The sequence below is a fragment of the Pristiophorus japonicus genome, chromosome 18, assembly GCF_044704955.1.
Source record: "Pristiophorus japonicus isolate sPriJap1 chromosome 18, sPriJap1.hap1, whole genome shotgun sequence".
Lineage (NCBI taxonomy): Eukaryota > Metazoa > Chordata > Chondrichthyes > Pristiophoridae > Pristiophorus > Pristiophorus japonicus.
Genome location: NC_091994.1, coordinates 112,735,616 through 112,750,957, shown reverse-complemented (window position 1 = coordinate 112,750,957; position 15,342 = coordinate 112,735,616). Strand labels below are relative to the sequence as shown.

General features: G+C 47.1%; 1 protein-coding gene across 2 annotated transcripts in view; it reads right to left on the bottom strand.

Moving 5' to 3' along the window:
• Window positions 1–14,952, bottom strand: part of LOC139229341 (uncharacterized) — a 52,811-nt gene extending 37,859 nt beyond the window's left edge. For both annotated transcript variants that reach the window (XM_070861048.1, XM_070861047.1), the window contains exons 1-4: window positions 14,850–14,952; window positions 13,935–14,128; window positions 4,379–4,475; window positions 3,256–3,445 (exon numbers count right to left, since the gene is read on the bottom strand). In XM_070861048.1, the coding sequence (XP_070717149.1) occupies window positions 3,256–3,445; window positions 4,379–4,468 (280 nt within the window). In that variant the 5' untranslated portion in view covers window positions 4,469–4,475; window positions 13,935–14,128; window positions 14,850–14,952. The remainder of the gene's footprint in view (window positions 1–3,255; window positions 3,446–4,378; window positions 4,476–13,934; window positions 14,129–14,849) is intronic.
• Between the last annotated feature and the right edge of the window lie 390 nt (window positions 14,953–15,342).

The window sequence follows — 15,342 nt, the reverse complement described above, 5'->3', positions numbered from 1 at the left end:
AAACCTGCTTCTAATGGTCAGAGCGTGTTGTCCAAACCATCAAGCGGAGTATGAAACGTGTAACTCAAGGTTCACTGCAGATTCGCTTGTCACGCATATTGCTTAGTTACAGGACAAGACCCCACACACTTACCGGGGTCTCCCCTGCTGAACTATTGATGAAGAGAGGTCTCAAGACCAAGCTCTCTCTCATCCATTCTGACTTGATCGATCATGTTGAATACAGACGTCAAAGTCAGCAGTGGTATCATGATCGCGCTGCTGTGTCACGCGATATTTCTGTTAACGATCCTGTGTATGTACTAAATTATGGTCAAGGTCCCAAGTGGGTCGCCGGTACTGTTACGGCCAAGGAGGGTAACAAAGTGTTTATCGTCAAGCTCAAGAATGGGCAAACATGCAGGAAACATGTTGATCAGATAAAGCTGCGACACATGGATGAACCGAAACAGACTGAGGAAGACACAATCAGTGACCAACCAACCTACCCTCAGTCATCAGAGGACTCTGCTGTCATCAGTGAATCTGGACTTTCAATCCCTGATATGGTCATTGCCACTCCCATCAGATCGGCCCCAGCCCCCAGTCATAACAGACTCAGAACGTTCACCCAAGGCCGGAGTTGAACTGAGATGATCAACTCGTGAATGGAATGTCCCGGACCGTCTCAACTTGTAAAAAGACTGTTACTAAGATCTTGAAGGGGGATGTTGTCATGTATGTATGCTTGGGGTTACTAGCCACCAGGGGGCGCCACTGTCGGAGGCTGTACGCACGTGTGCGCGCCAGGTACGTAAAGCAAGCCATCATGTAATACGGGCACTTTGGGCCGGAATAAGGTTTACAGTATTCAGTCTATCGAGTTATTACATACACAACAATCACATTGCTGATTCCAACATTACAACAGTGACTAGACTTAAAAAGTACTTCATTGGCTGTAAAGCGCTTTGGGATGTCTGGTGGTCATGAAAGGTGCTATATAAATGCAAGTCTTTCTTCCCCACTCTGAGGGAACACAAAAAGGTGACTCCAGCAAACTGCAGCGGGTCAGATAGAAAACTGGTTCTCGTTCCTGATTGTTGATAAGATTGGATTTTGGAAAGTTTAAACTACAACTGTACTATTCTAAAAATTAATCCCATGTCTTTAAATAATTTAGGACAGTCTTATGATGCCAATTTGGCTCTCAGTCTATTAGCTCGTGAGTTCAGATTCCAGCCTTGATTCCCATTCAGGTTCTGCCTCATTTGGAAAATGACCAACGGTTTCCCAGCAGGCTCCTTGGTCGAACACAGAGCAATGTTTTGATCAGCTGTGAGGAAGGAGTCGCTCATCAAACACCCGTGTACGTCTCTATCAGGAGCTCTGGCACCTGTATACAGGTAGGCTTTCTGTTTGATAGTCATTGAGTAAAAACGGCAAAAAGATTCCTCCAGCTCTGCACAAATAATTTGGTTTGGCTGATCAGCTTCAGACCCAAAAACCTTGCGCTCCTTCATTTTTGTAATGTGATCAAAATCGTAAACAAGTGGTTCTGGTAATCTCTGAAAACCAGGGAGAGAGGACCCGAGGGAGGGAGGGGGTCAGTAGGAAAGTGTGTGTGTGTGTGTGTGTGTGCTAGGCCCATGCAGCAGAGCCTGGTCTCCAGTCGTCTTGGACCCCCTTGCCACTGGACCAAGACCTCGCTCTGCCAAGCCCGTGTGGTGGCTGGTGTGCAACGGCCACCCTACGATAAAATAATTCACGCACAGGCATCTTCCGCCCTCTAAAATGAAGTTCGAGACCTGGCTCCCACATTGGTCTCATCAGCCTCATTTAAAAAGTACTTGGATGTGCACTTGAAGTGCCGTAACCTACAGGGCTACGGACCCAGAGCTGGAAAGTGAGATTAGAACTCATGTTAGTGTGGAAGCAAGTCATCCTCGACTCCGGGAGGCTGACACAAAAATCAAGAGTCAACTGTGATCCATTACAACTGCTTTCATGTTTGGCTTCAGATTCTGGATCACAAAACCCTTCAAAATGTCGGAGAAAGCAAGAAAAAGAAGCCGAAAATCAGAATTTCCCACGCGTGCCCCGACCGAATGGGGAACTGAACTTTATGATCCACAAACACAAGTAAAGATTATCATACGTGACTGCACAGTGCCCGGAGCCAGGATCACTGCTGGTGTCATTAAGTAAGGTCGATGAAATCATTCACGTTCCCTCTCACTTTCTGCATGCGTGGTCCCTTTAACTGGCTGCGTGGTCCATTCGCATTTTCGCGCGTGCGTGATTTCTTCCGTGCTTGTTGTGCTCGAACTCTATAAAACACCAGTTCGGCAACAGCTGGAGTACTGCGTGCAGTTCTGGTCGCCACATTACATCAGATGTGATTGCACCAGAGAGGGTACAGAGGAGGTTTACGAGGATGTTGCTTGAACTGGAGAATTTTCGCTATGAGGAAAGATTGGATAGGCTGGGGCTGGGGTTGTTTTCTTTGGAACAGAGGAGGTTGAGGGGAGACCTTATTGAGGTTTATAAAATTATGAGGGGCCTGGATAGAGTGGATAGGAAGGACCTATTCCTTAGCAGAGGGGTCAATAACCAGGGGGCATAGATTTAAAGTAATTGGGGGGAGGTTTGGAAGGGATTTGAGGGGGAAATGTCTTCACCCAGAGGGTGGTGGGGGTCAGGAACTCACTGCCTGAAAGGGTGGTAGAGGCAGAAACCCTCACCACATTTAAAAAGTACTTGGATGTGCACCTGAAGTGCTGTAACCTACAGGGCTACGGACCGAGAGCTGGGAAGTGGGATTAGGCTGGGTAGCTCTTGGTCAGGCGGCACGGACACGATGGGTCGAATGGCCTCCTTCCGCGCTGTAAATTTCTATCATTCAATGTAAAAGCCAGTGAGTCGCCTAGTGGGGCCTGCAACTTGTTTCTCTGTTTTGATGCAGCCGTGAACACATTTAAAATAACAACTGCATTTAAACAGCAGTCAGAGGAATGTTACACAGTAAGCATTTCTCCATTAAAATTACTCACAGTCAATGTCCCCCTTAATTTTGTGGGGGTGTATGGCCCCTTTAAGGGGTTGCGTGGCCCGTTATAAGTCGGTGATCCCGCTGCGCGGGAGCTGCAGGGGAGTCGCTGCGGAGGAGCTGTGCGGGTCGCTGTGGGGAACTGCGCTGGAGCTGCACGGGAGTGGTTGTGGGGGAGCAGCGGGGAGCTGCACACATGCGCAGTGCAAAAACCCAATGCCTCTTACCTACTCCGATGAGCTGAATCACTGAGATAGTGAAATCCTCGTCGACTGGGCCAGGGATAATTCCTTTACGGTCGGCAATAGCCTGTCGGACGATGCTTTCAACTGTAACCGCGGACAAAGTCAAGAGAGAGCAGGCTGCAACAATGGTGTAGGCCTTCTCCCAGCAGGTGAGTTCTGAAAATTGTTTCACCTGTGAGGGGAGGGAGAAAAAAATTACTTTTCTCTATTTCATGTAAACCTGAAGTTTATCTTTAAAGGGCAGTTTCTGCATCAAAAAGCTCCTGACACACCTTTCCTCATTAGCTTGGAAACACACAACTTAATGGAGGGCTTTAATTGTGAAAGGGTTTGACAGGGTAGACTTAGAGAAGATGTTTCCACTCAGCCATGGCTCAGTGGGCAGCACTCTCTCTCGCCTCTGCGTCAGAAGGTTGTGAGTTTAAGTCCTACTCCAGGGACTTGAGTACAAACAAATCTAGGCTGACACTCCAGTGCAGTACTGAGGGAGCTCCGCACTGTTGGAGGTGCCGTCTTTTGGATGAGACGTTAAACTGAAACCCCGTCTGCCGTCTCAGTACAATGAAGCACTTTTGGAGTGTAGTCACTGTTGTAATGTGGGAAACACGGCAGCCAATTTGCGCACAGCAAGCTCCCACAAACAGCAATGTGATAATGACCAGATAATCTGTTTTTGTTATGTTGATTGAGGGATAAATATTGGCCCCGGGACATCGGGGAGAACTCCCCTGCTCTTCTTCGAAATGGGATCTTTTACATCCACCTGAGAGAGCAGACGGGGCCTCGGTTTAACGTCTCATCCAAAAGACGGCACCTCCGACAGTGTAGTACTCCCTCAGCACTGCACTGGAGTGTCAGCCTAGATTTTTTTGTGCTCAAGTCCCTAGAGTGGGACTTGAACCCACAACCTTCTGGCTCAGAGGTGAGAGAGAGTGCTGCCCACTGAGCCATGGCTGACAAGGACGGCAATAGGTGTTGGAGCCTCACAGAAGGCGTTAACTGCCTGCGAGAATATGCCCTCGACACAAGCCCGGCCCATTATGTTAACTGGGCATGCAATCTCACTACAGCAAAGTCACAAACAGCACAAAGATGTCATACTTACAGGACCACAGGGCGTGGGGATGAGCTCACTGTGTCGTGGCCTTAAGTTTGGTAACGATGGCTCACTTTCCTCACTGTAACCATGCTCCATGCTGTCCCTGTACATAGAAAAGTTACATAAAACCAACAGTTAACAAATGGAAAAGCACAATATTCACATGATCTGAAAAGATTTGCTCCAGAACAGATTTGCGATGCATAACTATGTTATACTATTCATATATTATGTTGCAATTTTCTAGGGCCCTGGTGAGACCACACCTGGAGTATTGTGCACAGGTTTGGTCCCCTAACCTAAGGAAGGATATACGTGCCATTGAGGGAGTGCAACCAAGGTTCACCAGACTGATTTCTGGGATGGGGGGATTGTCCTATGAGGAGAGATTGAGTAGACTGGGCCGATATTCCCTAGAGTTTAGAAGAATGAGAGGTGATCTCATTGAAACATACAACATTCTTACATGGCTTGACAGGGTAGATGCAGGGAGGATGTTTCCCCCGGGCTGGGGAGTCTAGAACCAGGGGTCACAGTCTCAGGATAAGGGGTCGGCCATTTAGGACTGAGATGAGGAGGAATTTCTTCACTCAGAGGATGGTGGATCTTTGGAACTCTCTGCCCCAGAGGGCTGTGGAGGCTCAGTCTTTGAGTATATTCAAGGCTGAGATCGATAGATTTTTGGATATTATGGGAATCAAGGGATATGGGGACAGTGCAGGAAAGTGTTGAGGCAGAAGATCAGCCATGATCTCATTGAATGGCGGAGCAGGCTCGAGGGGCCGAATGGCCGACTCCTGCTCCTAATTCTTATGTTCTTATGTTCCGGGCAGAATGAAATGTCCCGTGTATCGAAGGGCTGTCTTTGACAAAGGTGGTTCGGTACAAATGAAAGACACTTATGACAACCAAAAGCCAATGACAATTCACCAGTGGACAATTTGCATGAAGGATGAATTGAGATCTATCTGACATTACATAAAGGGAGAAGAAAGTAAAGATGTCCAGAATTCAGCCTGCCTTAATCCTTACTGGTCTCATTGTTAGAAGCAAAAGTGGCACATAACCCTCAGCACTGCACGGGGAGCAGCTGCCTAGGTTTATGTGCTCAAGTCTGTGGAGTGGGATTTGAACCCACAACCTTCTGACTCAGAGGCGAGGGTGCTGCTCACTGAGTCACGGCTGACACTGTGACGTACACAACAGACCACAGGCAAAAACAGCCAATCAGCTAATCAAATAATTTATGTAACTGATTAATGGCCTCTTCCAGCTCACGATGTCGGCAGCATTTTATGGTTTTTGTTTATATTCCACAGTTTTGCAGCTTTTTACTTTTTATTTTTCCCGGACCAGGTCCAAGTTTTTTTATCAACAGTCAAAGCTTTGGTCAAAGCTTTCTTTCCCCCAGAAAACTCACATTTTATCTCTTAGATAATGTAGGCTTTTGTGTTTTATAGCAACAGTGACTGCTCTTCAAAAGTCATTCACTGGATGCGATATACTTTGGGACACCCTACAACAACAACAACTTGTATTCATATAGCACCTTTAACGTAGTAAAATGTCCCAAGGCATCCTTGAGGCACATAAGACACACTTTATAAATGTGCATTATTTGCTCTTCTCAAGAAAGCAATGGGGGACATTATGTAATGCTGGAATCCTTTCCTTGAAATGTGACTTTGGGCAGGAGCTTCCACAGTTGGTGTGGTCGCGATACCGTCCCGTGGGAAGGTTTCACTGCAGCATTTGTTGTCCCAAGACAGAAGCGTTAGTGGACCTGAACTACACGTAGGACGGAACAAGCAGAGAAACCAGGGACCCTGAACATGTTTTGCTTTTTGCTTCCTAGAAAATGCATGCCTGGACTGAACTCTAGGGGAGGTAAAACCCGCAGGATGCGAGACTTTGTGCCAGAAGCCTCACGTCTGGCGAGAACTTGGGGTTACCCCCACCCCTCCCGAAAGAAAGTGGAGAATAACACACCCCACTTCCTTTCTGGGGCGGTAGTGGGGTGGACGCATAGCACTGCCGCGTAGGTGGGGTCTCCCCTTAGTGCACCACCACTAGAATCCTGCTGACTTTAGCGGGTGTCATTAGCGGTGCTATCGATGATCGAACGCTGCAATTAAACCGTTCCACAGAACGGTATCGCACCCACAGGCGAAAAGACTGAGGGGCAAACGACCCGAATTTCTAGGCCTAGTTGTTTTGCCACTACTGCTTCTCACGTAGGCTTGGTGATGGATGTCAAAATCCCCCATGTAGGCTCAGACCAAAGAAATATTTGGAGCCTTTTTTTCTCTTTGATCTCCTCAGTGATTCCCATGTGAACTGTGTTAATCGCTTCCCTGACATCCTGCCAAATCTCTGACTACATTGTCTATACCCATCGCAATACTGCACTGCTTAAGGAACATTTACTTTTTATCCCTTCCTGGGATGTGGGCGTCGCTGGCAAGGCCGGCATTTATTGCCCATCCCTAATTGCCCCTTGTGAAGGTGGTGGTGAGCCGCCTTCTTGAACCACAGGGGGAAGTTAAGAGTCAACCACATTGCTGTGGGTCTGGAGTCACCTATAGGCCAGACCGGGTAAGGGCGGCAGAATTTAAGGAGCTAGGAGCTAAATTAAAAAGTAGGACCTCAAAAGTAGTAATCTCGGGATTGCTACCAGTGCCACGTGATAGTCAGAGTAGGAATCGCAGGATAGCGCAGATCAATACGTGGCTTGAGCAGTGGTGCAGCAGGGAGGGATTCAAATTCCTGGGGCATTGGAACCGGTTCTGGGGGAGGTGGGACCAGTACAAACCGGACGGTCTGCACCTGGGCAGGACCAGAACCAATGTCCTAGGGGGAGTGTTTGCTAGTGCTGTTGGGGAGGATTTAAACTAATATGGCAGGGGGATGGGAACCAATGCAGGGAGACAGAGGGAAACAAAAAGGAGGCAAAAGCAAAAGACAGAAAGGAGATGAGGAAAAGTGGAGGGCAGAGAAACCCAAGGCAAAGAACAAAAAGGGCCACTGTACAGCAAAATTCTAAAAGGACAAAGGGTGTTAAAAAAACAAGCCTGAAGGCTTGGTGTCTTAATGCAAGGAGTATCCGCAATAAGGTGGATGAATTAACTGTGCTCCAAACAGTAATAGGGATGTTGGGGAGGGCATCAAACAGGAAATTAGGGGTGCATGCAATAAAGGTGTAGCAGTTATAATGGGTGACTTCAATATGCACATAGATTGGGCTAGCCAAACTGGAAGCAATACGGTGGAGGAGGATTTCCTGGAGTGCATAAGGGATGGTTTTCTAGACCAATATGTTGAGGAACCAACTAGGGGGGAGGCCATCTTAGACTGGGTGTTGTGTAATGAGAGAGGATTAATTAGCAATCTCATTGTGCGAGGCCCCTTGGGGAAGAGTGACCATAATATGGTGGAATTCTGCATTAGGATGGAGAATGAAACAGTAAATTCAGAGACCATGGTCCAGAACTTAAAGAAGGGTAACTTTAAAGGTATGAGGCGTGAATTGGCTAGGATAGATTGGCGAATGATACTTAGGGGGTTGACTGTGGATGGGCAATGGCAGACATTTAGAGACCGCATGGATGAATTACAACAATTGTACATTCCTGTCTGGCGTAAAAATAAAAAAGGGAAGGTGGCTCAACCGTGGCTATCTAGGGAAATCAGGGATAGTATTAAAGCCAAGGAAGTGGCATACAAATTGGCCAGAAATAGCAGCGAACCTGGGGACTGGGAGAAATTTAGAACTCAGCAGAGGAGGACAAAGGGTTTGATTAGGGCAGGGAAAATGGAGTACGAGAAGAAGCTTGCAGGGAACATTAAGGCGGATTGCAAAAGTTTCTATAGATATGTAAAGAGAAAAAGGTTAGTAAAGACAAACGTAGGTCCCCTGCAGTCAGAATCAGGGGAAGTCATAACGGGGAACAAAGAAATGGCAGACCAATTGAACAAGTACTTTGGTTCGGTATTCACTAAGGAGGATTCAAACAACCTTCCGGATATAAAAGGGGTCAGAGGGTCTAGTAAGGAGGGGTAACTGAGGGAAATCTTTATTAGTCGGGAAATTGTGTTGGGGAAATTGATGGGATTGAAGGCCGATAAATCCCCAGGGCCTGATGGACTGCATCCCAGAGTACTTAAGGAGGTGGCCTTGGAAATAGCGGATGCATTGACAGTCATTTTCCAACATTCCATTGACTCTGGATCAGTTTCTATGGAGTGGAGGGTAGCCAATGTAACCCCACTTTTTAAAAAAGGAGGGAGAGAGAAAACAGGGAATTATAGACCGGTCAGCCTGACATCGGTAGTGGGTAAAATGATGGAATCAATTATTAAGGATGTCATAGCGGTGCATCTGGAAAATGGTGACATGATAGGTCCAAGTCAGCATGGATTTGTGAAAGGGAAATCATGCTTGACAAATCTTCTGGAATTTTTTGAGGATGTTTCCAGTAAAGTGGACAAAGGAGAACCAGTTGATGTGGTATATTTGGACTTTCAGAAGGCTTTCGACAAGGTCCCACACAAGAGATTAATGTGCAAAGTTAAAGCACATGGGATTGGGGGTAGTGTGCTGACGTAGATTGAGAACTGGTTGTCAGACAGGAAGCAAAGAGTAGGAGTAAACGGGTACTTTTCAGAATGGCAGGCAGTGACTAGTGGGGTGCCGCAAGGTTCTGTGCTGGGGCCCCAGCTGTTTACATTATACATTAATGATTTAGACGAGGGGATTAAATGCAGTATCTCCAAATTTGCGGATTACACTAACTTGGGTGGCAGTGTGAGCTGCGAGGAGGATGCTATTAGGCTGCAGAGTGACTTGGATAGGTTAGGTGAGTGGGCAAATGCATGGCAGATGAAGTATAATGTGGATAAATGTGAGGTTATCCACTTTGGTGGTTAAAACAGAGAGACAGACTATTATCTGAATGGTGACAGATTAGTAAAAGGGAAGGTGCAACGAGACCTGGGTGTCATGGTACATCAGTCATTGAAGGTTAGCATGCAGGTACAGCAGGCGGTTAAGAAAGCAAATGGCATGTTGGCCTTCATAGCGAGGGGATTTGAATACAGGGGCAGGGAGGTGTTGCTACAGTTGTACAGGGCCTTGGTGAGGCCACACCTGGAGTATTGTGTACAGTTTTGGTCTCCTAACTTGAGGAAAGACATTCTTGCTATTGAGGGAGTGCAGCGAAGATTCACCAGACTGATTCCCGGGATGGCGGGACTGACCTATCAAGAAGGACTGGATCAACTGGGCTTGTATTCACTGGAGTTCAGAAGAATGGGAGGGGACCTCATGGAAACGTTTAAAATTCTGAAGGGTTTAGACAGGTTAGATGCAGGAAGAATGTTCCCAATGTTGGGGAAGTCCAGAACCAGGGGTCACAGTCTGAGGATAAGGGGTAAGCCATTTAGGACCGAGATGAGGAGAAACTTCTTCACCCAGAGAGTGGTGAACCTGTGGAATTCTCTACCACAGAAAGTAGTTGAGGCCAATTCACTAAATATATTCGAAAGGGAGTTAGATGAAGTCCTTACTACTCGGGGGATCAAGGGTTATGGCGAGAAAGCAGGAAGGGGGTACTGAAGTTTCATGTTCAGCCATGAACTCATTGAATGGCGGTGCAGGCTAGAAGGGCTGAATGGCCTGCTCCTGCACCTATTTTCTATGTTTCTATGTTTCTATGTTAACAAATATGATGTGATTGGGATTACGGAGACGTGGCTCCAGGATGATCAGGGCTGGGAACTCAACATCCAGGGGTATTCAACATTCAGGAAAGATAGAATAAAAGGAAAAGGAGGTGGGGTAGCATTGCTGGTTAAGGAGGAGATTAAGGCAATAGTTCGGAAAGACATTAGCTTGGATGATGTGGAATCTATATGGGTAGAGCTGCAGAATACCAAAGGGCAAAAAACGTTAGTGGGAGTTGTGTACAGACCTCCAAACAGTAGTAGTGATGTTGGGGAGGGCATCAAACAGGAAATTAGGGGTGCGTGCAATAAAGGTGGAGCAGTTATAATGGGTGACTTTAATATGCACATAGATTGGGTTAACCAAACTGGAAGCAATACGGTGGAGGAGGATTTCCTGGAGTCCATAAGGGATGGTTTTTTTAGACCAATATGTCGAGGAACCAACTAGGGGGGAGGCCATCTTAGACTGGGTGTTGTGTAATGAGAGAGGATTAATTAGCAATCTCGTTGTGCGAGACCCCTTGGGGAAGAGTGACCATAATATGGTGGAATTCTGCATTAGGATGGAGAATGAAACAGTTAATTCAGAGACCATGGTCCAGAACTTAAAGAAGGGTAACTTTGAAGGTATGAGGCGTCAATTGGCTAGGATAGATTGGCGAATGATACTGAAGGGGTTGACTGTGGATGGGCAATGGCAGACATTTAGAGACCGCATGGATGAACTACAACAATTGTACATTCCTGTCTGGCGTAAAAATAAAAAAGGGAAGGTGGCTCAACCGTGGCTATCAAGGGAAATCAGGGATAGTATTAAAGCCAAGGAAGTGGCATACAAATTGGCCAGAAATAGCAGCGAACCCGGGGACTGGGAGAAATTTAGAACTCAGCAGAGGAGGACAAAGGGTTTGATTAGGGCAGGGAAAATGGAGTACGAGAAGAAGCTTGCAGGGAACATTAAGACGGATTGCAAAAGTTTCTATAGATATGTAAAGAGAAAAAGGTTAGTAAAGACAAATGTAGGTCCCCTGCAGTCAGAATCAGGGGAAGTCATAACGGGGAACAAAGAAATGGCGGACCAATTGAACAAGTACTTTGATTCGGTATTCACTGAGGAGGACACAAACAACCTTCCGGATATAAAAGGGGTCGGAGGGTCTAGTAAGGAGGAGGAACTGAGGGAAATCCTTATTAGTCGGGAAATTGTGATGGGGAAATTGATGGGATTGAAGGCCGATAAATCCCCAGGGCCTGATGGACTGCATCCCAGAGTACTTAAGGAGGTGGCCTTGGAAATAGTGGATGCTTTGACAGTCATTTTCCAACATTCCATAGACTCTGGATCAGTTCCTATGGAGTGGAGGGTAGCCAATGTAACCCCACTTTTTAAAAAAGGAGGGAGAGAGATAACAGGGAATTATAGACCGGTCAGCCTGACATCGGTAGTGGGTAAAATGATGGAATCAATTATTAAGGATGTCATAGCAGTGCATTTGGAAAGAGGTGATATGATAGGTCCAAGTCAGCATGGATTTGTGAAAGGGAAATCATGCTTGACAAATCTTCTGGAATTTTTTGAGGATGTTTCCAGTAGAGTGGACAAGGGAGAACCAGTTGATGTGGTATATTTCGACTTTCAGAAGGCTTTCGACAAGGTCCCACACAAGAGATTAATGTGCAAATTTAAAGCACATGGGATTGGGGGTAGTGTGCTGACATGGATTGAGAACTGGTTGTCAGACAGGAAGCAAAGAGTAGGAGTAAATGGGGACTTTTCAGAATGGCAGGCAGTGACTAGTGGGGTACCGCAAGGTTCTGTGCTGGGGCCCCAGCTGTTTACAATGTATATTAATGATTTAGACGAGGGGATTAAATGTAGTATCTCCAAATTTGCGGATGACACTAAGTTGGGTGGCAGTGTGAGCTGCGAGGAGGATACTATGAGGCTGCAGAGCGACTTGGATAGGTTAGGTGAGTGGGCAAATGCATGGCAGATGAAGTATAATGTGGATAAATGTGAGGTTATCAACTTTGGTGGTAAAAACAGAGAGACAGACTATTATCTGAATGGTGACAAAATAGGAAAAGGGGAGGTGCAACGAGACCTGGGTGTCATGGTACATCAGTCATTGAAGGTTGGCATGCAGGTACAGCAGGCGGTTAAGAAAGCAAATGGCATGTTGGCCTTCATAGCGAGGGGATTTGAGTACAGGGGCAGGGAGGTGTTGCTACAGTTGTACAGGGCCTTGGTGAGGCCACACCTGGAGTATTGTGTACAGTTTTGGTCTCCTAACCTGAGGAAGGACATTCTTGCTATTGAGGGAGTGCAGCGAACGTTCACCAGACTGATTCCCGGGATGGCGGGACTGACCTATCAAGAAAGACTGGATCAACTGGGCTTGTATTCACTGGAGTTCAGAAGAATGAGAGGGGACCTCATAGAAACGTTTAAAATTCTGACGGGGTTAGACAGGTTAGATGCAGGAAGAATGTTCCCAATGTTGGGGAAGTCCAGAACCAGGGGACACAGTCTAAGGATAAGGGGTAAGCCATTTAGGACCGAGATGAGGAGGAATTTCTTCACCCAGAGAGTGGTGAACCTGTGGAATTCTCTACCACAGAAAGTTGTTGAGGCCAATTCACTAAATATATTCAAAAAGGAGTTAGATGTAGTCCTTACTACTAGGGGAATCAAGGGGTATGGCGAGAAAGCAGGAATGGGGTACTGAAGTTGCATGATCAGCCATGAACTCATTGAATGGCGGTGCAGGCTAGAAGGGCCGTATGGCCTACTCCTGCACCTATTTTCTATGTTTCTATTTCCTTCCCTAAAGGGACATCAGTGAACCAGATGGGTTTTTAATGACGATCTGATAGTTTCATGGTCACCATTACTGATACTAGCTTTTGATTCCAGATTTATTTAATTAACTGAATTTAACATCCCCAGCCTCCGCGGTGGGATTGGATCTCGGGTCTCCGGATCACGAGTCCAGATCTCGGGATTACTGGTCCAGTAACATAACTTCACTGCTACCCTACCCCAAACAGCATAGCAATTGGCGCCAGTGATCACACTTATCTTAAACCCGGTCCAAACAGATGGTATGTCTATAAACAATAAAATTTTTCATTTATCATAACATGCAATCAAATGGATCTGAAGTCAGCATTCTTTCTCAGTCAGTTTAATTTATTCATCTGTGGGTGTCGCTGGCAAGGCCGGCAATTATTGCCCCAGTGAGGTGGTGGTGAGCCACCCTCTCGTACCATGCAGTGTACGTAGTGATTTATTTTGTGGTGGTTTGACACATCTGAATGGCAACTTCAACAACAACGTATATTTATACGGGGCCTTTATGATTGTTTGGGGGGAGGGAGGGCGGGAGAAAGAGAGAGCTTGGGGGAGGAGGGAGAGAGCTTGGGGAGGGGGAGAGAGAGAGTTTGGGGGGGAGAGAGAGAGCATGGTGGGGAGAGAGAGAGAGTTTGGGGAGGGTGGGGAGTGGGAGTGCTTGGGGAGGGTGGGGAGAGAGAGAGCTTGGGAGCGGGGGAAGAGAGCGAGCTGGTGGTGGTGGGGGGGTGGAGAGAAGAGACACAGGTTGGGGGGGATCGGAGGGAAGAGAGGGAACTCAGGGAAGATGGATCACGATCTTCCAACCCCCTGGTGCATGCAAACTCAGTGCGCGTGTTACAAGGGACATTGTTGGGGTGTATGAAATCCAAAAGTCACGATACTGTCACTATTCACTTCATACCCAATAAACAGGTTAACAGTCCACACACAACTCTGGGGGGTGGGGGGGGTAAGGGTCTTCCGCTAACGGAGGGATGCACTTACGCTGTGGTAATGGACTTCGGCTGGAACTTGGCTTTTGGGGAGATCTATCCTCTGTGGCTTCTGAAGTCAAAATGGATCGAGTTACAAATTGGAGAGTCAGTCAGAACCTGGACAGAACCTGGGCTGGGCAGTTCCAGTTACACATTCCAGAGGAGCTGGGGGCTTATCCTCCAAGGGGACCAGCAGCTATAGATCTGGAGAGCAAGAGAAACGGCTGCATTTCAGTTAGTAATACAAATAAATGCATCCTTTCTTATGTTCTTAAAACCTTTCATCATTTTAAAGATCTCTATTAGGTCACCCCCCCCCCCACCGACCCTTCTCTATTCAAGAGAAAAGGGACCCAGTCTGTCCATCCTTTCCTGATAGGTGCACCCTCGCATTTCTGGTATCATCCCGAATTTATTCTAGATTTTTTTTGTTATAATTAAGTGAATTCAAAGTGGTGAGTGTGGATGACTTGCCCAGTAACACGTCCACTGGGCAATATACCTGATGTAAGTACTGTGCCAATGTAAAATAATTGCACAGAACACCCTGGTCAGAATACAGCAGGTTCCACAAATATAAATCCATTTAACCCACACCTGCTGGGGTTAATCCTAACATTATACACCACTGGTAAACTTAACCTCGCCCATTGTATGCCATCGCCCGAAGTTAAAACAGCCCTCACTGTTGGGGGTGACTGCCACTGGGACCTGTCAATCATTGTGGCATTGTGTTTGTTTTGCTGATCAAACTATTGGTTTTTTTTTAATCCCACGTTCTGTAACGGAAATAAAACTTCCAGATTGCTATTCCCGAAGCCTGTTGGCAGTGCGAGCTGACCCGCTCTCTCTCTCTCTCTCTCTCTCTCCCTGTGTGTGCAGACACAGCTCCTGCTCCCTCCCCGGGACTACCCTGTACCCACACCTGTCACTGCAGCAGCGATGCTCGGCTCCGGGCTCCGGCAAGGGTCCACAGGCAGCACAGTTTAATCTTCAGCAGCTCCTTCTTGTGTGAAATACTTCCGGACATGAAGCTGCCGGACTGCGTCACTTCCAGCAAATCAAAAACAACAGTTCTGTACAGTTAAGCCCCCCTCCCAGAACTTTCTTTCTTCATGTGGGCTTTTTTTGCACTTTGCTGATCACTTGGGTTACAGTGCTGTGCTGGCGCCCTCTGGAGTGAGACACAGATCAGGGCAGTCCCCAGATTATGAGGGATGGACAGACACATATGGCCCAGAATTTGCGGTCGGTTATGCTGGCACGCTGTCACAGTATGCCGTCACACCGCCTCTCAAACCGATCACGAGCTCCGGCGCATTGTCGAAATCCCAAACTTGCGATCTGTCAAGTTCCGACCACACAGCGCCTCCGCTGTGCCGTTCACCTCGATAGAGACCGACGTCCTGCCGGAACAT